Source organism: Podarcis erhardii (assembly GCF_964252035.2).
Source record: "Podarcis erhardii genome assembly, chromosome: 6".
Classification (NCBI taxonomy): Eukaryota; Metazoa; Chordata; class Lepidosauria; order Squamata; family Lacertidae; genus Podarcis; species Podarcis erhardii.
The window spans coordinates 32699312-32721653 of record NC_138510.1 but is presented as its reverse complement, the minus strand read 5'-3'; the positions used below and the strand labels follow the sequence as shown (position 1 = coordinate 32721653).

At 41.8% G+C, this 22342-nt stretch overlaps 1 protein-coding gene across 8 annotated transcripts in view; it reads right to left on the bottom strand.

Annotated features, from left to right (window-relative positions):
* Positions 1–22342, bottom strand: part of PPFIA4 (PTPRF interacting protein alpha 4) — a 109158-nt gene that overhangs the window by 18581 nt on the left and 68235 nt on the right. For all 8 annotated transcript variants that reach the window (XM_081866984.1, XM_081866986.1, XM_081866987.1 and 5 more), the window contains 11 exons: positions 21726–21817; positions 17057–17198; positions 15189–15394; positions 13120–13360; positions 12720–12755; positions 8927–9060; positions 6841–7007; positions 5949–6042; positions 4413–4494; positions 3195–3395; positions 1773–1835 (listed from right to left, as the gene is read on the bottom strand). In XM_081866984.1, the coding sequence (XP_081723110.1) occupies positions 1773–1835; positions 3195–3395; positions 4413–4494; positions 5949–6042; positions 6841–7007; positions 8927–9060; positions 12720–12755; positions 13120–13360; positions 15189–15394; positions 17057–17198; positions 21726–21817 (1458 nt within the window). The remainder of the gene's footprint in view (positions 1–1772; positions 1836–3194; positions 3396–4412; positions 4495–5948; positions 6043–6840; positions 7008–8926; positions 9061–12719; positions 12756–13119; positions 13361–15188; positions 15395–17056; positions 17199–21725; positions 21818–22342) is intronic.

Sequence of the window (22342 nt, the reverse complement as noted above, 5' to 3'; positions counted from 1 at the left end):
ATGAAGCTACACTCCCTCTAAAGTAGTGGGAACGCAGGTTAAGGGTACTTCTGGATCCATTGTCACTGCACCCTATCTGGACAGGGATAACCTAACTTCTGCTGTCTATGCTCTGGTAACCTCTAGGTTAAATTACTGCAATGCATGTTACGTGAGGCTGCCTTTGAAGACAGCTCGGAAACTTCATCTGGTACAAATTTCTGCGGCCAGGTTGCTCACCAGGGCAAGAGGGTTTGAGCATGTAATACCAATCCTGGTCTGACTGCACTGACTGCCAATTAGTTTCCTGGCCCAATTCAAAGTGCTAGTTTTGACCTTTAAAAGGCTCGGGATCAAAATACTTTAGGACCACCTCTCTCCATATTAACAGACACCATCCCTGCAATCATCATCTGAGTTCCTCCTTCATGTGCTCTCTTCCACAAGAGGACTGGAGGGTGGCAGCACAAAAATGGGCCTTTTCCCCATTTCTGGAATGCTCTCCACAGGGAGACTTGCCTCACACATTCGTTATATATCTCTAGGTGACAAAAACTCTCCTCTTCTCCCAGGCTGACGTGGGTGAACAGTAGCCACAATATGTCAATAGCCACAAATTAATTTGTTTTCCTGATAAATGTATACCTTTCATCTTCAACCACTAGTGTTCTCAAGCAGGAAATACAAAAAAGGAAATGATGCTGACATGTGCCGGTGAACAACTGCTAGCTACCTATGGCTGCGGTCACCACACAAATAGGTGAACAGCAAGTTGCCAACTACATGAGGCAGATAAATGTGCTTCTTGTTAGGCATAACCCACATACATTACACTTGCATCTGCTTAATTAAGAGCAAGAAACCTGCCAGTCACCTTACATAAATACTGGCTGGGCAAAGGCACAGCTGCCAGTCACCCTTTATGGATACATCTCAAAAGAGACCCTTTACTGTTATTTATTATTAATCTACAGGATTCATAACCTGCCAAACCAAAAAGGCTCTCAAAGCAACTTTCAAAAATCAGTTCTAAGCTGTTCCCTGCCCTCTGGCTCACTATCTAAAAAGATATGACACACAAGAGAAGGGGAATGGGAGGGAAGAAAAATAATCAAGCTTAAGCATATGTTCTTAAAAGTTACAGTTAACTAGAATAAGTCAGTTACCATGCATACTGAGTGGGTTCCTAAATATTGTGGGTCATGTTTACCCGATAGAAAAGAATAATATATTTAGTTATAGCTCACATTTCCAATGGAGTAAACACCAAAGGTGGCTCAAAGATTGTTGAACCCTCAACAATACGAACAGTGTCCTGAACAACAATACATTTTGTATTTTTATCAAAGAAGTGAATCACCTGGCCAAAATTGAACCAACCTCTTATCATGAGTAAAGTACAGCGGTACCTCTGGTTGCGGACACGATATGTTTCACACCCTGAAAAGTCTGTAATCAGAGCAGCGCTTCTGCGCATGTGCAAAGCATGATAGAGCGCTTCTGCGCATGCGCGAACCATGTAGAACGCTTCTGCGTGTGCAGTGAAACCCGAAGTAAACACTTCCGGGTTTGCCGCGTTCTTAACCCGAAAAACACAACATGAAGTGTTTGCAAGAAGAGGTATGACTGTATGCTGAAATAGATATACTGTAGCATTAGTCCTGAAAAAGCCTTACATTTTGATTAGATGCAAAATTATTTCCCTGCCTGTTTTTATGAGGATGAGATGGCAGGGATCTCAGACACTGAAGGACAAATTATACAAAGGAAACTATCACACAGAAGAAACTTACCGTTTTGGTTGAAGTTGCCATAGTTTCCATCTCTTCGTGTGTCACCCAAACATTTCCAGATGACTAGGGGGAAAGATGAAATAAATTAATGAGAGGGGAAGAACAACTGTGATCTTGTCAGTAAAGCATTTTAATCTGAAGTCATCTTAAATTAAACCATGGCTAATGTATGGGTGAAAATAGTTTTCAGTGGCTGTGGAAATGAAAATAATGCTATGAAAAATCATGCTCAATTTACATTAAAGAAAAAGATCCTGATTTTTTTGTACATTAAGTTCATTCAGAAAAATATTTGAGGCTTTTAAAAAACAAGACCTCCTTTCTTCCCAAATGGTAGACATTGTACCAAGCCATCTGAATGAATATGCAGTTCTCTTTAGAGTTTTCAACCATATTGTTGTTGTTTAGTCGTTTAGTCGTGTCCAACTCTTCGTGACCCCATATTAGAAGACCTGTAATTGCAGCCCTGTATTTCCTGTGCCTCACTGCCCCACTTTCTGTCTGCTCTGCCCCATTTCCTTCCACCTCCCCTGCTTATGCCAAACATTAAGTCACCATGCCCTTTGCTTCTTCAGAAAAAAAGAAGGGGGAAGGCGAGATCTCTCAGCATATTGTTGGTTATTCCTTATATTTCTACCTATTGCTACTTCTCACCCAGTAAGCAAGGAACTCAAAGCAAGAATATGATTAAGTTTCTGAGAGAGCCAAGCACTCTTCAAATACAACCAATCCTGCTAGTGCCCTGGAAATAATGTTTGTTTGTTTATTAGATTTTTTTATCTGGCCCTTCCTTCCAAAAGGAGCTCAGGGCAGCAAACAAGAAAATAAAAAGTCAATTTTAAACAGAACCTAAAATAATCACAACTAATATATCAAAGGTTGCCAAAAACAATAAGTTTTAGTATTCTTCAGCCCTCCCAAACCTGGGTGAACAGGAACAAGTTACTGTCACTAATTACAGGGACAAGTCTAGCACACCTAGCACTAGAACAGCTACAAGCCAGAGATAAGGTTGTTTTGAACTGTCTACTGGCAATGGCAAAACAGGTGGGCAAGGTACAATACCTTTGAGCAATTTTACCTGTAATCTTGACAGAAAGGCTACAGGCTCCCACTACAGCCAACAAATAAGTATGTTAAGTTAAATGAACCCCTAGGGAAAGCCACTGGCTCTCACAAGGTGAAGTAAGGGCCAAGCCTTCTTGGATCAATTTTACCAGTTACAGCCGAGGCACAAGATTTACCAAACTCTGACTACAAATGTTACCAGAATACAATATGCTAGCAACAGCCTGCACTACACTGCCTCTCACTAAAAGGCTTTAGGCTTGGGTTTTATCCCTTTACGTTGGCTACAGAATGAGCAACTGCAGTTTTCTAGGCCAGTTTGTAAATCTCAAGAATGCAATATGAAGCACTTACTGTCCTTGAAGTAGGTGGAGCTGAAGGGCTTGTTAGTGATACCATTTCCTGAATTGCCAAACGCAGTTTTAATCGGTGAAGAGCATTACTAATGCCAATCTCCCTCTGGATCTCTGTATCCGACAAGGCAGACATGATAGCACCACTCTTTACATTGGCTCTGCAGGCTGCAACATACCAGGCAGGCATGCCTACCCAAAGCTACAACACAGAAGGTCACAGGTGAGCTTATGTTTACATCTCTACTCAGATACCCATCCTTCCCCACAGCAGAATTATTGTTACATAGATGAGAGACAGAAATTGGTTCAAGTTTCTTAAACCACTTTGTTAGTCTGAGAGTACTGATAGGGAGCAATAGGAGTGATTTCTCACTATTGTGACAGTAGCTTTGGTCCAGTATTGGCAGCTTAATAAACAAAACCAAGAAAGAGGGAAGGGCAGATTTTCTGCAAGAGAAAAAAAAGTTTTCCATTCCATCTTTCTAATTGTGGCTGCTTTTCCTAGTTCAGTACAAACAAAGTGATAAAATTGACTCAAGCGGTTTCTGGTCTAGTCAATTTCACCACTCTAGAGTGAACTTCAGGTGCTTTTTTCTGTTTTAAAAGACTATACATCTATGCTTTCATGAAACAAATGGACTTTCTATGTCTCAGAAAAGATCTACAGCCCTGACCTGTGACACATGGTAGCATTAAATTGTTCACTTGCTTTGAAGAACAAATACAATAAGGCTGCAATCCTATACCAACTTACTTAGGAGCAAGCTCTCATTGGGAATTCTGCATAGACATGTTTAAGAATGCACTGCAAATCTAATTAAAATTTTCTCAGCAACACACCTGCTGAAACTGGCAGAGGCAAATACAACAAATAAATAGATGAATAATTGGGAGGCTGAAGCCATTATTGAAGATAGGAACCAGGCTGCAATTTATCTCCTGGTGGGAAATTAAAAGGCAGCTGCTTTAAATTAACAACACAATACTGTACCATTGATATGCAACTTCAAATAGGTTAGCTAAAAATATATTCTAATTTAGGGACACAATTTTAAAGAAGATGCGAGAATTCATTTCAATGTGTGGTAGAGAGTCTAGTTGTTTGAAAAAACACTAAGTCAAATAATTGAAATAAATGGTAAATAACCTGTCTACAAAGAGCCAAAGTCATCTACTAGATACCATTAATCATCTGCAGAGCTTGAGGCAGGCTTACCTCCAGCCAGGAGACTACAGTTGGGCCATCCCACTGAGCAAAGGGAATGCCCCTTCTTCGAGCATCTTCCAAAAGTTCATGTCTGGAAGGAGAAGCAGTAAGCAGTAATACAACCATTTCCTTGCTAGCTAGCTATGCACTCAACAGTTCACAGCCAGTAACTAACAGATTGAGGTTGAATCCTGACAAGACAGAAGTACTGTTTTTGGGGGACAGGAGGCGGGCAGGTGTGGAGGATTCCCTGGTCCTGAATGGGGTAACTGTGCCCCTGAAGGACCAGGTGCGCAGCCTGGGAGTCATTTTGGACTCACAGCTGTCCATGGAGGCGCAGATTAACTCTGTGTCCAGGGCAGCTGTCTACCAGCTCCACCTGGTACGCAGGCTAAGACCCTACCTCCCCGCGGACTGTCTCGCCAGAGTGGTGCATGCTCTAGTTATCTCACGCTTGGACTACTGCAATGCGCTCTACGTGGGGCTACCTTTGAAGGTGACCCGGAAACTGCAATTAATCCAGAATGTGGCAGCTAGACTGGTGACTGGGAGTGGCCGCCGGGACCACATAACACCGGTTCTGAGAGATCTGCATTGGCTCCCAGTACGTTTCCGAGCACGATTCAAAGTGTTGGTGCTGACCTTTAAAGCCCTAAACGGCCTCGGTCCTGTATACCTGAAAGAGCGTCTCCACCCCCATCGTTCAGCCCGGACACTGAGATCCAGCGCCGAGGGCCTTCTGGCGGTTCCCTCATTGCGAGAAGTGAGGCTACAGGGAACCAGACAGAGGGCCTTCTCGGTAGTGGCGCCCGCCCTGTGGAACGCCCTCCCATCAGATGTCAAAGAGATAAAGAATTACCTGACGTTCAGAAGACATCTTAAGGCAGCCCTGTTCAGGGATGTTTTTAATATGTAATGCTGTATTGTTTTTAATACTGATTGGGAGCCGCCCAGAGTGGCTGGGGAAACTCAGCCAGATGGGCGGGGTATAAATAATAAATTATTATTATTATTATTATAGTAATTTATAAACTGATATTAAAAAATTATACTGTTTTCAGTCCTAACAAGTGGTTTACATTTTTAAAAAATCAAGTAGCAAACAATAAAGCTAAAACCTTGAAATAAAAAAGAGAAGAATGAAAACCTCCAGTCATATATTAGACACCATTAGAAACCACATAGTGTGTGTTCACTGCCCATTTAAATACCACCTGGAATGGGGCTAGTTTCACCTCCCTTGGGAGAGAATTCCATGAGCTACTCTAATAAATTTTAAAAGATAAACAATACTCTCTTGCAGAGTGTAGCTGCAAGAAAGTAACTAGAGTCACTTACAGACAAAGTGTGATAGTTCTAATAGGGCTGGCTGGTGCCCCACATAAGAATTTACCCTGGCATACCTCCCAGAATCCTCTGCACTACACAAAGATTCTGTGTTCAATGTACAAAAGGTACATTTTATTTGGCAGCCAAATAAATGTTCTCTGAAGGTAGTATGTTTAAACAACATATCTGAAGGGAATACCAAAGAAGCAATCTCACTTTTTTTTGAGCCGTCGGTCTTTTTCTGCTTGAGCTCCTAGTTTGCCAAGACCAAGAGAGTCCTGTATGTTTATCTCTGAATCTGTCAACATAACTGAGAAACACAATAGATAAAGAATTAGATTAGATTGTGACTCACAAGTGCTAGGGCCCCCAAAAACTAAAAATAAGCCAATTTATCTACCCAACAAATATTTTGCATCATTTTCCCAGTTGTTGCATTTCCTTTGCTATCAAGAACTTAACTATGACTTAGTGTTACATGTGAATACAGGCAGTTTCAACTGATCATCAAGCCATCAACTTTATTATCTGCTCTGCATCTCCAGAATCCACTTTGGCTACAAACCTACACACAGTTGGACTGCTAAAATCACGTTGATTTCCATATGCTTTAAGCAGCCCAAATTCAGATAGGCTGCAGTGTTTGCTTTTAGTGCCTTGTATGGATCTCCACCAGTTTTTGTGCTGCCTGCTTCTCATCCCCACTGAGTCACCTGTCCTTATTTCCTCCCTTATTTGCACTGTGCTACTTACTTACATGGGCACCATATAAAGATGATCCACACCAGTACTAAAGGGAAATATAATCTGAGTCTTACAATAATTCAGGGAAAAGGTATAACTGGCATAGAATCCCGATCTTATCACTTAAAATCATGGAATCATAGAATTGTAGTGTTGGAACAGATGCTGAGGATCATCTAGTCCAACCCCCTGCAATGCAGGAATATGTAGCTATCCCATATGGGGAATCAAACCTGCAACCTTGGTGTTATCAGCACTGCACTCTAACCAACTGAGCTATCCAGGCTGACATCTATTTTTCCTTTTTACTAAGGGTGGGTGAGAGAAAAACCTTTCTTTAGAAGGAGTGAAGAGAGTCAAAGACCTTGCCCAGTAGCGCCTTCTCTGCTGAGCTGGATCAAGCGTCCTTTCTCTTTCTTTCCAAACAAGCGCCCAATAGAAGATTTGATGCCTTTCCTTTTGGAACCTTTATGCAGAGAATCCTGGCTGCTGTTACTGCTGCTGGGATTACTTGCTTGGTCCTCTAAAAAGCTAAAGGATGTGAAAGAAACAGCAAGATATTCAGTCTGTCAGCAGCTACAATGAAGTAAATGCCATTGCCCTCTTGGAGTCAGTCCCATTTCTTCTTTTTACAAAAAACATCCCTAATACATTTCACAGTGAACTGTTCAATCACTCCCTGTTTAGGAGGACAGCAGTCAGCATCCACATGTGCCAAATGACTGGGGATAAGAAAACGAGAGAAAGACGGAAAATGGAGTTCTGTCTATGGAAGGGTGGTGAACCTCCATGGACCTAATTAGACCTGACACATGTCCCTTTTTGGCCATGAAGCCATTCCTCATGGCCACTTACCCCACACCTGATATTGTATGTTACATCAGGTGTGGGTCGGATGTAGACATGCCTACAAAAGAAGTATCAGAAATTTAAAGTGAGCTCCCAACTGTTCCTCTGCAATCAGGGCTGAATGGCTCTGACAGGGAGCCCTGTTAGGTTGGCTACACTAGAGAGTTCCCTATTGGAAATTCCCTAGCATAACCAAGGGAGGAAACAGTTTTCATTCAAATTGCTTCCTCCAAATATAGCATTTTTTCCTCTGCTTCCTCCAAACGGGGCTTCCAGAATCTGCCGGCTACAGCATCCTCCTCTGAACACTGACAGCTGTCAACCACCAGACATCATTATGTCCAACTGTCAAAGTTGGCCTGCACGGGTATGGGAATTAGGAATCTGGCTCACTAGTTGGATCCAGTCCCCCATCCCTAGTGTAAAGGGATGTGTTATTCTTTCAATACAGGGAATGATAGTTATCAGAAAGACCCTAGAAATTCCCTATGGACAAGTCTTAGAAAACATCAGTCTTCCATTTCCGAACAACTTTGCCTTCATGGGAAGGAGAGGTACTGTTAGAAAGTTAAGAGGAACAATGAGAAGATAACAGCCAACAGTCTGGAGAAGAGCCAACCTATCACCTGGCAGAGATCCCCACCCTTCTTAGGAATTAAACAGAGACTCTTACTGCCTTAGGGAGTCTCACTGCCTTTGTGACATCCGCAGTCATTAAAACAATCACCACACACATCTCAAATTCACACCTATTTGCATGCCATGCAATCAAGGAGCAAAGAATGCCATACTTACAGGCCAGAAAGCAAAGGGCCAAGAACAAAGTTGTGGGCATATAAGGGTGAGATACATCACTGACCCAACCACTCAACTACAGCTGATGTTATAGCCACATTTCCATGACCATTCCTGTCATTTAATGGACATTTCAGTGATTAGATGTAATGTTCCAATTTGTTGTTGTTTAGCCGTTTAGTCGTGTCAGACTCTTCGTGACCCCATGGACCAGAGAACTCCAGGCACTCCTGTCTTCCACTGCCTCCCACAATTTGGTCAAACCCATGTTGGTAGCTTCGAGAACACTGTCCAACCATCTCGTCCTCTGTTGTCCCCTTCTCCTTGTGCCCTCAATGTTCCAATTATGCCTCATCAATCCTTTACTAGGAGTTTTCTCCACAAAGGAAAGGTCAGATCATCTACAGGACATTCTGAAGAGCTATTGCCATCTATCTTTGAAGGAGCTCAAAGGAATGAAAAGTGCATGCTTGGGTTTCTAACAGCTAGTTGCAGACTGCAGTACACATTTAATTCTGGTACCTTTCTCATCAGAATTGGGACACAAAATCAGCTTTAGACACAGGAAACTTTTGTAGATTTTGATCAAGTACTTTATTCTGCAGGAAACTTTTGTAGATGTTGATCAAGTATGTACTTTATTCTGCAACACCAATGTGACACTCTCCTAACTGAATTGGAAAAGATTTCAGATTACTTTTCCATAACCTCTGATCCACCTGTCAATGTAACTGAACATACAGTACGCTACTGGCTACCTACAGTAGGCGGAGCCCCTCCTCCCCTCTCTTGTCAGCCCCCTATACCTCTTGCCTTCCTCCTGGCTCAGAGCAGGATGTCCAAGCTTCTCCAGCCGCAGTGTCCTGGGTGAGGAAGGAGGAGAAGTCTCACATTTTATGGTGGTTTTATCTTCTCGACTCTCATCTCGACCAGCTGGTGACTGAACAAATAAGGGGAGGTCAGAGTGCAGATCCCTGTCCAAGCACCTCCCTCCCATCTCTATCTCACTCACCATCAGCATAGCTCACCTGCCAGTTCAATTAAAGGAGAAGGTGGAACAGGGTCACATGCATTTTCGGGGGCTGCTGCTCACTGCATGCCCTAATCCAAAGGCCTGGAGGACTGAGTGACAATTATCAGTGTCACTTGGAGTGATGTAGCCCTAATGGGAGGGAATGGAGCCCAATAACAGCAGGAAGGAGGAGACAGGTTGCGACCCGTCACCATCGTAGCAACAAGGAAAGCAGCCTCTGCCTTCCCAAGGCCTATGCTCTAACTTAGAAGCAACACATATACAGAGCTGCTTTTGAGTCTGACCATTCAAACTGCACAGATCTCTGAAGAAGGTAAGTGTTGTCATCATTTAGATGAGCATATTTCCATCTGGTACCATCAGGTACCAAAGTAGCTTCCCACTGTTATAAGGGTCATCCTTGAAGTATCCTTCCATAGTATGTTGTCCACAACTGGGAGCAGGCAATTTACTGCCTAAGCCAAGGAACAATCCTCAATCAGCACTATCCAAAGATTGACAGGAGGGTGAACATGTACCCTGCTTATGCCTCCTTTGCAACAGCAATTGAAGGGGCAGGCTTAAAGAGCACTGCATGCACTAAGTCAAGGTGAGAGAAAAGTGGTAAACATAAGCTAAGCATGTGCCAAAATAATGTATTGTTTTCACAGACAAGAGCCTCTTACGGTCTCTTATAAATATGACACGATTCTCAGTGTTATGATTGTCTTAGGACTTCCATTTCTGTCATGCTGAACTATAAACAGGAAGTCAAGGGAAACTGCTTTGGCTTCCCCAAAGCATTCTCCTTAAAGTAAATAGAATCTGACACTACAAGCAAGATCTAAGCACCCAAACAGAGGAAGTAAACATGCTTCTAGAGACATAAGGCATAGCCACTGGGACAGGAGGTAGGTGGAGAGAATACACGCTACTGTTTAAACAGGAGTCATCTCCAAACTCATTTGCACTGAACAAATCACAGGCAGGCACTGAAGCTGAACACAAAGACAGATAAAAATGAAGAAGCGGGCGGAAGCATGCAGGGAATGGTAGGGGTATGCTGCACACTACCATAGCCAGCCAGGCTGCAATTATGCTATTCATCATGTAGAGTGGGTTTTGAATGCAAAATTGGTTGTTGTTGTTGTGTTTTGTTTTTGTTTTGTTTTTTTAGAATCCTAAAACTGTGTATGGAGGTAATTTTTCAGAAGCAAAAGGAAGACTTCCTTGTGTTAAGGGCACTCATAGATAGAGCCCCAATCCTGCACCAATAGTGGAAGATAATTGGCCAAACTAGATGGGTGTGGAGGGGTCACTATGAAGAAGAGCCACTTTACCACCATTTAAAACGGTTAAACCGGGCAAGCACATCCTGCCAAAATAAAATGGGTTTGTAGATTTCTCCCACCAAAACGTTTTTTACTTGATGGAGAATTGGTTCTTTTTTCTTGGTCCTCCATGTTTTAAGCTCTACCCAAGGACTGCAACACTGCAGTGAAGAAGTGCTTCCTGAGAAGAATTATTTTTAAAGAACTAAATTAAACACATTCCCCCACAAGTTCCTTGTCATCAATAATGCCATAGCTACTGTATACTAAGGATTATGAGGCTTAGAATTGGGAACTTCAGGGTACAAGGCTGGAGACTGGTCCAGTGAAGTTCCATGGGTTGTGCTAAGGCTACAGAGGGAAACAGGGGTGTGCATCAGTCTCTGCCCAGGCATGGCATAGATCAGGCATAGGCAAACTCGGCCCTCCAGATGTTTTGAGACTACAATTCGCATCATCCCTGACCACTGGTCCTGTTAGCTAGGGATGATGGGAGGACTTCTGCCTTTGCTTGAACAAAATAGTATATTCCATTTACTGCACCTCAGGCTTCAATTCTCTTCTTCTTCTCAGACTACTGATGTCTGGGACCCCTGAGCCAGAGAATACATTCTCCAGGTTTAGTTACGGCCACAAACCAGTTCTAGCCTCAACCTGACAATCTCTAATCTAGTGCTTCTGACAGCCATACAACCAGCACAGCAGTTTCAGGGAACTGTCTGAAGTGCCCAGTTTAGGTATTGGGGAAATGGCAACAAAACTTGAATGAAAATGTTTGTATCCACTGTAATTAAAAGATGGCAAGGTTTTCTTCCTTTCTCACTGAAGATGTTGCCTGTGCACAGCCCAGAGATCACATTTTTAATCTATCATATGTTAACCATTATGTACTTTGAGGAGATGCACAGACTTGAGAAAACTACATTAGCAATGTATGCGTAGCACAGCATAGTGACTTATCATAGATTAAGGTCCTCTTATGCACTTTATTTTTAAAATAAATAATGGCACAGTCATGGTGGGTAGAGTTATGTTTGTCAGTGATGTTACAGACACTGACCAATATGAATCTACAATAATATTTGCATAGCTACACCACTCTATAAACTGCAATATATGTTCCAGCAGAAAAGCACATTCAATAGATCTTGGTTTGAGTGCAGGGTATCTTGGTTAAAGACCACTGGATCCTCAGCAACCAACTCAGTAATAGCAGTGTATTTACTGCTTGACATACAATTATCTATATAGCATTTACATGGAGAACCAAATAGTACCTGTGACTACAGCTACAGGATAAACTTTCATCAGCATCTTGAATGTTTCACCTTAAGCCAACTATAACAACAAATAATTGAAATTTCCTATGCAAAGATTCTTGTTTAAAGCATTTTCAGTGTAACTATCTTTTACAGATGAATACAGTTGCTAGGTTGCAATCTAAAAAATTTGATTTTACATTTATCATTAATAGCATTAGCAGAGGGAAACTGTCCTGCAGCCCTGCTTCTGACGATTCCTCCTCTGATCTTCCTGTTGCAGAAGATTGTAATATTCCATTACAGCACACAAAGGAAGAAGGTACACAGAAGACAAAGGTGAAATCAGATTCTCCAGGTTGCAACTTGGGAGCCCTAAGGAAGAATTTAGCCAATTCTCTGCTTTTTGTGTGCAAACGTAACATGAAGGCTGTCAACATCAACCCTGCTGTGTGGGAATCCCTTGCAGAAGACCACAGTGCCTGGAGACAGGTTATTATGTCATGTAGCCACAGCAGTGCCTAGAAGGAGAATGATGGCTGTGAGGAGCACAGAGAGAAGAAACACCATGGTGCATCTGCAGCACAGCAGCAAAACTGGATGCCTTCATCTGCCCCAGCTGCAAGAAAATAGGTCTCTCCCATATTGGTCTCTACAGCCATAGCAGGCACTGTAACTCTCCAATGGTTTGACTTCACCCCCAAAGGCGCACTCCTTCACTGTCTCCTGAAACAGATGCCAACAACATTTTGTGGAAGCAATGAAGGTAGTATAAGCAAGTTAAGAGTCCCTACCTAAAACAAATCAATATTTTGCAACCTCCACCACTTCTCTTTTCAGCATACAGAGGTTTTCCAGAATAAAGCCAGCTCCACTATGCTAGTGCACTAGACCTGCTTGACAATAGTTATGACAGGGTTAGCGAGGGAGCAGAAGGGCAACGAGGTTACAGAAGTGGAACAAGAATACAAATAAAAGAGAAAATAAACAGACTCACAAGTAGCTTCCTCCTGTGTTTCCTCAAGTCACTGGGCTGCGAAAAACAAGACACAAGAGTAGAGAAATTAGTTTAAAATAACAGTATGAAGGAGAAAGCAAACTGTTGATGCTGTAAAAGGCCTGCTACAACTTGGACTGAAGAGAACATCACAAGATTGTGGGCATCAGCCAGAATAGACAAGGCCTCCTGAAGACAAACAAAATGGCATATAATTTTGTCATTGAAGTAAATGCCTATGCACGATAAATAGAACCCAAGTGGAAATGCTAAAGACCAGAAGTCCTGCAGTCTGCACAAACGATATTTGGAAGCAACAAGACAATTCTATGGAGAGCATATATAATCAAACAGCCGACCTGTCTATCTGCATTATCACCCCTCCTCTTGCCCTGCTTACCAGGGTCATGCTGCATATCCGATCAAGATCCTGAGCTGCGCTGCGAGAGGTGAGCTTGGGAGTAGAGCGCCCACTGACAGGAGGAGATGAGCTGGCCAAGGATAAGGCAGTAAGGGAGGTGGGGATAGATGCTCTTTTGCGTAGCTGTGTTAGATTCAGGGCCTCCATGCTACCACTGGTGACACGGCTCTCCAACTGCTCAGCCCGCAGCTCAGTTGATTCTTTCTCCTCCTGGATCATTCTAAAGGAAAACAGGCATTTCAGCTCCGCTTGCAATGCATTTTAAAACATTTATTTAGACAAACACCACTTGGAATTCTTATCCGCTTACTCGTATTATGCAGAAAAATATAAAGGTATTCAATGGCTCCAACTCAGAACCATGTCACCCAGAGGGCAGCAATCTACCCCACTTCTCCTTGATGTGTTAGTAACCTCCATCTCCCCAAGGGCCTCCCTCAAGACTTACTCCATGGTTTATGCATCTACATGATTCAACAAGCTATAGCAGAGTTATTCAACCTGGGATCTCCAGATGTTGCTGAACTACAACTCCAGTCATCTCCCACCATCTTAGCCAATGGATAGGGATTATGGGAGTTGCAGAAGTGCTTTTTTCTGTGGGTACTCAAAGATACGCAGCACCTACACCTTTTTTCTGGAAGAAAAACCCTGATTAAAGGTGTGGCACTTACTGTAACAACTTCATGCTGAGTACTGTCACCTTTTATCTAGCAGAAAAGTACTGAGCTGCAGTATAACCTTGGGCACCCAAGGCTGAAGAACTCTGAGCTAGAACACAGCTTCTGATATTTCACTAAAGGACTCTATTTCCTAAGAACTGTTTTGCTAGGCTCTCAAGCTCATACTCTGTAAACTTACATATGCATCACATTTGTAACACTTTCAAAATCCATAGGGCTAACAAACTAATATTTTTATTAAAAGTTAAGCTTGGCCTCCCTATGCTCCACAAGCTCCTTTGGCATATTTATTGACAAATGATAAATGCAAGGTAACTTGGGGTAGGATTCACCTAACAAGTTCCATCAGTAGAAGTCCTGCATGAAGACTTCTGTTTGTGCAAGAGAGCTGTCCCCTCCTCTTCTCCCTTAGCACACACCCTGGCTTTTGGAGTGGAGTGGTGAGAAACCCCAGAACAGTGCATGTGGGAAGAGTGGAGGGAGGGCGTGTTCTGTCTGGCAAACATGTTGAATTCTTCCCTTAAATTAAAAAATTAAAGCAGGAACTAGAAGCTACCCTGTTCCTATTTTATCACTTTGCAGAATCTAGGAAAATATTTGATGGAAATCACCAAGCTTCCTGCACATTAGTTTCCTCAACCTTAAAAAATAAACAAAAAACTTCACAGTTGCACTTGAAGGCATTAGAATCACAACAAAATGTTTTCTGTGGACTTGCAACTATGATGTTGAGCTGGGGACAGATGGAAGATTACTCATTTTTCTTTAATTAATATAGCAATGTTGAGTTTTCTTAGAGCAGTGTTTCCCAACCTTGTGCCTCCAGCTGTTTTTGAACTACAACTCCCATCATCCCTGACTAGCAAGACCAGTGGCAATGGATGATGGGAATTGTAGTCCAAAAACAGCTGGAGGCCCAAGGTTGGGAAACACTGTCTTAGAGCACTTGATGAGAATATGCTTCTATTCAGTACTACATTCAAACCAGTGCTGAGACAACATTAGCAACTAATCATGTGCCTTTATGTGGCTAGGTTACTCTGCAGCAACCAAAATTGGTTGTTTCAAGTCTTCATCTCCCTCCCAGGTTCAGCTCTTCCTCCCATCTTATTTTGTTAAGGTTTCCAGAGAGAATGCTACAAGGTATGTCTTCAGGCTTTATGGATTATGCAGACTACTGTATCTTTTTTTTATTTCATCTATACTATGCTTTGAGATCTTCATAAGGTTGAGATTAGAGATGACTGAAAGCAGTTCACTTTTTCTGAGAGGTAGTCCAAACAAAATTATTTAGATTTTTTTCAGAGTCACTGTGAAAATATAGATTCAAGTCAATATCATGAGATAGACTGCTCCATTCCATACCTGATCTCCTCATTGATGGCATCAAGCTGTTCCTGCAGCATCATAGCAAGGGTCTGGGCATCAGAGTGACCGCTTGGAGACAGCATGTCCATGGAACTAAACACAGTCTCCCGATCATCCTCATCAACATCAGAGATCTCTGGGTCACTATCAAAGGTGTGAGATGTAGCGGCAAGGACCCCACCTGGCTGAGCAAGGTCCCAGTCCTGAACACATAAAACCACAAAATAACTCATGCAACCACCACCATGTTAAAACTCCAATAAGAAGTAGCCAAAGGGAAGAATGCCATTTCCCATAGCTGTACTCTGAAATGAAGTACCTTCATTTATCCTGGGCTATGGGTGATTTCACCTAGCCAACCTTGACAGAACTATGCTGAGACTAGAACTTATGGGAGTTTGGATTTGTTCCTCTGAAAAGCTCCAACTTTTGAAAGGTATAGCAGCATCAGGAGGACTTAAGGAAATTATTTTGTGGATTAAGCAGCCTTCATTGGCATTCACTTGGCTACAATAGAGCAAAGTGTAAATGGAAGGCCAGAGAAATGGCTAAGAGAAAGATAGTTTATTTTGTTTAATGCAGTCTGGGAATGGCTTGCTATAGCATTGGAGTTGCCATATTTGATACAGGTCAGCAGCATGCCTTTAAATAACTGTGTAGAAAGACGTTCAGTAGGCTTACTAAACCATCTCAAAGTAAGCAAGCAGTACTGGTATGTTGCTTTGTCTGGACCACATATTGTTAAAGCACAAAAACACAATTTATAGTCTGCCAGAACATCAAGCAAAACATGGTTTTAAGTGTCAATAACACATTTTGATATACAGTACACATAACAGTCTACTATTTATATCTCAGCATAAATATGACAGTTTGCTCCCAAAAGAATAAGCAACTAATTTTTCTACAGTATCCATGTCTCTGCTATTAATTTCATAGTTGCCCATTGTCTAACTGTATTTGTGAGCTCCATACAGAGCTGTAAATTCATTACACTAGAGTAGTCTTCCCATATTTGGTTTACTATATGATGTAGGACTACAACTCCCATCATCTCTGACCATTGGACATACTGGGCTGGAGTTGAAATTGAACATCTAGAGATCCAAATTTGAGGAAAGATGCACTAGAGCTTAACAAGAAAATCCTTGTTCCCTATACTCTGCAACTATGGTAATTGGTACTTTGAACTCTTCCAATAATACACTCACTACCTTGAGTTTCCTGATGGAAAAAAGGCAGATACTACATCTATCCACCCTTGAAACAAACAAACAAAATTCACCAAGGTGTTCACACTTTGACTTTTGCCTGTTTTAAATGGACTGAATTGAGCCACGTCCACTAAAGCAAAACTTAAGTGAATTCAAGTTACATTTAGGCTTGAAAGTGGGCCTTAAAGGGATGATATGCAACACATTCTCATTCTTCTCAACATGTAGCTACATCTATAGTATTCAAGCACGTCCTGTGGCTTCTAAGAGTAATTACTGTATAACAATACAAGTATACGTTCAAACTAAGCAGTAAGGCATAAGGCTTCTTTCTTGCCCAGATTTCACAGCATAGCAAAGACCTTTGAAACTTCATCTCACCATCCTCTGCAGAAGCTCATCAAATAAGTACTATCCTGGCCACCATCCAGTGGCCTTTCTGCACAACAGGGAGTCTCTTTCCTTCAGAAGGGGTTTAGGTCTGCAGCTGTTACTGCCGAGTGAAAGGCCAAAGCCCCTCGTTTAAAGGCGCAGGACAGCTGCTGCAGCTGCTGCCATCACAAAGATTTTGTGATATGCTCCAAGATACAGGCGTAACTGGAGCTGCCCGCTAAAGATTAGCTGGAGCAAGGCAAACATCAGGAGCTTTACCTTGGAGGGGTCTTCCCGCAGAGTTGTAAATCGGCTCTTTGGTGCCCGGTGAAGACTGGAGGGTGTTCCAAAGGGCTCGGCTGGTGCATGGACAATAGTACTCAGGGGATACCTGAGGTCTGGAGTGCTTCCCACAAGCGACCTACCAAAAAAAAAAAAGAGCGGGAGAGGAGAAAAGTCCTAAGTAAATAAAAATTGCATAATTTAGTTTTGTTTAATGGGGATAATCCATGATAAATAGTTTTAATATTTTTTACTTATCTTTTTAACCACTAGTCTAAAAATAGATAGTAATTTCAGATACTGACAGTATAACACAACACACAATGAGAAACACAGTATGCTATCATTGTCTCACAGCCAAAATATTCAACTAATTGTAAGTCTGGAAAAACAGGAAGTCCATACAAGGATGAACAGTGAATGTAGTTTTGGATAACTGAGATTCAGACAGCAATGTGGGTCCATAGCCAGTACCAGGGAAGTCCAAACTGGGTGGGGAACAGGGTACAGTTCTGGCCAACACAGGTCCATCCCTTGGTAAATGAAACACCTTGAATTTAGTTCTACTTTTTTAAAAAAAACCAGTGACCTTCCCTCAGTAAAATCAGGAAAGCAAGCTATTCAGTAGCGCCCTGATTCCCAAGGGTGAAAAGAACATTCCAGGAGTTTTTTGTTTTTTTTACAATGCTTTTTACTCTATAACAAAATAATTTAAAGTAGCCACAAGAAGCTTAAAACAATAAAAACACAAATGCCACAACAGACTTTAAATAGTAATCACTAAGTTGGAGATAGAGTGCTGCCAATCATCAGTCAAGGAAGGAAACCTCCATTTCCTACAAATAGATGATCAGTGGCATTCAAGATCTTGCTCCAGAATCTCTTCACTGCTGGGAAACACATGTGCAACACCCATTTCCATGTCCCTTCTTGTTGGACAGAGGCCAATATATATAGCTAAACAAGCACTTAAGAGTGCAGGATGTGACAATCCAAACTTTGAAGAACTTGACCCTGAATATTTAAGAAGCATTCCGTTGATTAGCAAGTAATAAGCAGCTCATAATTTTCTACTTAAAGTTTAATGCAAGCCCACCAGGTCAATTGAAAGGGTATTAAGTTTCAGTTCTTTAGAAGCAAGCAGGGTCTCTTATTAAAGTACATGTGTGTGTGACAGTGCACACACACACACACTTTTGAAATTTAAAATCATACTCAAGTAATATTTTAAATGTTTATATGCCAAGCCTATCACATGCCACACCAGGCTCACATACAGGCTACCAACCCATCTCTCGTCACACTGGCTGAGCCTAAGAGCCTCATTTCAGTCTGGAGAGAAGGAGATCAAAGTGAAAGTGACAGCTGAGATCCCCAGTGGGTGCAGCACTTTCCAGCCCTATCATTTGAGCACTCCAGTGTTCCAGGATATCTGGGGGTGAGGGAGAATCCAACACAATTATCTGCCTCTGAAATACAAAGACACATCCTGTAGCAAAACCTACAGAGCCAGTTTCAGTCCCATCTACTCTTCCATTCACCCTTTGGATCAAAAAGACTGCTAAGGTTTATTTTGCAGCATATCCCTAAACAAGAAGTTATTCTAGATTGCTAAGGTTAATAGCAGAATATGAAAATCATCATTGAAACCCCAGGTATTCAAACAATGGTGTTTGAAGAAGTTAGGGGCCTGTGAGAAACCGGGGGGGGGGGGGGGAGAAAAATTATTGTAAAATCCCCTCATAGTACAATACATGTAATGTAAGACTGCAGACCCCTGTGGCTAAATGAATAATTTACAGAGTGTATGGAACCTGAACACAAAAACGGACCATTAGTAGGAACATATTCAAGAGTAATTGATGTGAGAAGGCAAAAGACAATAGTGTTTCACTTTCCCCCTTCAAACTCCAGTATCTATAGTACATGCACCTTCTTGTTCTGCTTGGAGACAGCAGTAGGGGGGCATAGTATCCACCTCTGCAAAGCAGGGGAAAGAAAAAGCTGCCAGGTGTTCCTTAAACTAGGCATGATTCAGACAAAAGAGGCTGAATTCAATCCATAATGGCTGAACAGTGTAGAGAATTCAGGCTGCAATCCTACACAATATTTACCTGGAAGCAAGCCCCAATTACCTCAGTGGGGCTTACTTCTGAATAGATATGCAAAGGATTATGCTGTCAGGGATCTGTCAGTAGGCTGTTTGAACAAGCAATGATAAGTGTACATGGAAGGGATATCATCTCTTTTCTTCCAATGAAGAGACTGCCACAAGTGATGGATTAGGAGTGAAGTGACATGATTTCATATTTCATATTTCATCTTACTTTTCTTCCTTATCTCATAAAAAAGCAGAACATGTCATTATATATGAACATAACAGCCACATATTCAACTGTATGCCTCTTATTACCAGAAACTGTGATCAGACAACACAGCACATTACAAGGCTTGGGGTTTTTCTCTGAAGATTACAGTTTCACAGATTACGGATTACAAGGGTTAGCAAGACTTGGCACAACAGTTCCAATGGCTTCCCTTTACAATACGGCTTCAACTTTCTTTTCTCACCATCATCCCTTTTTTCCTGACTTGTAAGTCAATTTGCATGAATAGTCATGGTTAAACACAGCACTCGCAGAAGTAATGCTGATTTGATTCCACAGTGAAGCTACTTTAAAAATGGGTTACTAGCAGGGTAAATGTGGGCTGAACTGTAACAACGTGTTCACTGTAGCAATCACATGACTGCCAAAGACAGAACAAATTCCATTCAGAGCTGCATTATTCCAAATCATACCAATAGTCCATCTAGCCCAATACTACTTTATCTTCAGCATCTCAGGAAGAGTTCTCTCAACAGCTTGCTTACTGGAGAATCTTTAATTGGACATGCCAAGGATGGAAGGAGCCATGGGCCACCACAAAAGGTGCAGAGTGGGCAATTATATTGTCTACTAAGAGCAGGATTAGCACAATGGCGTAGACAACCTACTAAAGGTTACTGTGTCCACTAAACCTATTAAAGGTTGCAATCAAAAGACAATACCTGAGGATCAATATTTATTTTAGATTAAATTACAGAGGTTTAAGAGAGGTAACATTTAAGACCACAATGTACTGACTAAATAAACTTTAGCAAGATAATCAGGTACAAAATGAAACACACCAAAGTTCCCTGTTAAAAATACAGTTTTGAATTTCATCCTGTTTTATAAACTGAAGTACTATCAACATATGAAACATGTAATGTGTGAAGAGAACAGATGATGATGATGATGATGATGATGATGATGATAATAATAATAATAATAATAATTTTTTATTTATATCCCGCCCTCCCCAGCCGAAGCCGGGCTCAGGGCGGCTAACAACAATAAAACAGTACAAATGTACAGCACAAACAACACTCTAAAATCATTCATTATAAAATTAATTAAATTCAAGCCACTGGCCACCATTGGGCCAGAGCTCCGCGAAGATTGCCAAGGGAGGGAGTCAGGCTGTGCCCTGGCCAAAGGCCTGGCGGAACAGCTCTGTCTTGCAGGCCCTGCGGAAAGATGTCAAGTCCCGCAGGGCCCTAGTCTCTTGTGACAGAGTGTTCCACCAGGTCGGAGCCACAGCCGAAAAAGCCCTGGCTCTAGTTGAGGCCAGCCTAACTTCTCTGTGGCCCATTGGAGAGGTCATCCTTCCTATTTACCAGTGAGGCTCCAAAACAAAAGCAAAACACTGGTAGCTAGAGCGTGCTTGCTGTCTTATCTATTTTGCTGGCATGTTGTGTAATTGCACCCTCTACTGGATCACACAGTGATAGCAAAGAGTCAGATTTTGCTTTCAGATAAATTTTATTAGGCCAGTTTAGCATTTGAAGAGGCAGAAGAGAGTGGGAAAGCTTCTTTTGTGTTATTTGCAAGAAGGACTTGCAACAAAACATAGCAGTCTGCAGTGTTCCTGTTCAGATCTCCAGGATGCCCAAAAGCATGAGACTTTTAATCTCAGGTTGTAGGTTTGAGCCAGATGTCAGGCAAAAGATTCCTGCATTGCAGGCAGTTGTACTAGATTACCCTCAGGGTCCCATCCAATTCTACAATTCTATTCTATGAACTGTGCAGCTAAAACCCAGTTGGACCACCAGAAATCAGGCTCTGCTATGATACAACAGTCAGGTATGCAGAAGACCTATGTTTTAGTTGTCATTAAGATGAAAACAATTTGTGACACAGCCACTTGGGCTCTGATAGCCCTTCCATTTCAGCACCATCTATCAAAGTTACAGAGGCCAAAACTAAAATTTTGCCAAGAACATTTTTACAAGTTTCAATAAATGCAGCCCACCTGATTGCACATTCTGCCTCAATGTGAAGAACTCTGGGATGTGAGAAACATCAATGAAAAGTCTGCAGATACAGCAACACAGGCTGAGGCATTGGTTCAGAGAGACAACCCCCCTCCCATCAGTATGTGGGGTCATTGGTTTGTGTTTGTTTTACTATGTATTTTGTATTTTTCTGTTATGAACTGGCCTGGGATCTTCAGATGAAGGGAGGTATACAAATTTAATAAATGATTAGGATGGTGACGACGATGATGACAACAACAACAACAACAACAACAACAACAAATTTTCACAGAGGTATTTGCCATGAAAAATAAATAATATTCTCACCTTGTATGTACACTGTCAAGAAAAGATCCACTTCTTGTCTTTAACTGGTCAATTTCTAATCTCAATTTGTCAATTTCATCTGACAGCCTTCTCTGTTCACAACAAAATAAGAAATAGTTTCTCTATAGCCAGTACAACTATGGTAACACACATATTTCATACCATCTGTGATGTCAAAAGTCATGCAGCAATTGTAGATTATCATGCTGAAGGGAAAGCAGGGGAGAATAAGGGGACAAAGAGGCAGGCAAAAGGGTGCGGGAAAAGCAGGCACTTATTGGTTGTTGGCTGTTACATGCAGCAAGTGAATGCTACTTGGACACTAATTGTATTCCTGTTGTTGCTCAGAGAATGTATTTGGTCATGCTAGCAAACAGTGAGAAATCTATAGCTGTAGACAGAAGTGACCAAAAAGCCAAGGCTTATCCTAAAAATCATTGTATGCAAGCCTCAATACCATAAACAAGAAGATCATGCAATATAGTGCCATTTTTGTCCACATATTAAAGTTAGGGGAGTGAAGTAGTCCTGCTACATCTATACAAAGGGTGGGAGTCAATTATTGCGCCCTGCCAGCAGAAGCCTGCACAAGAACTTTGGCGAGGGCAATGGGGTTG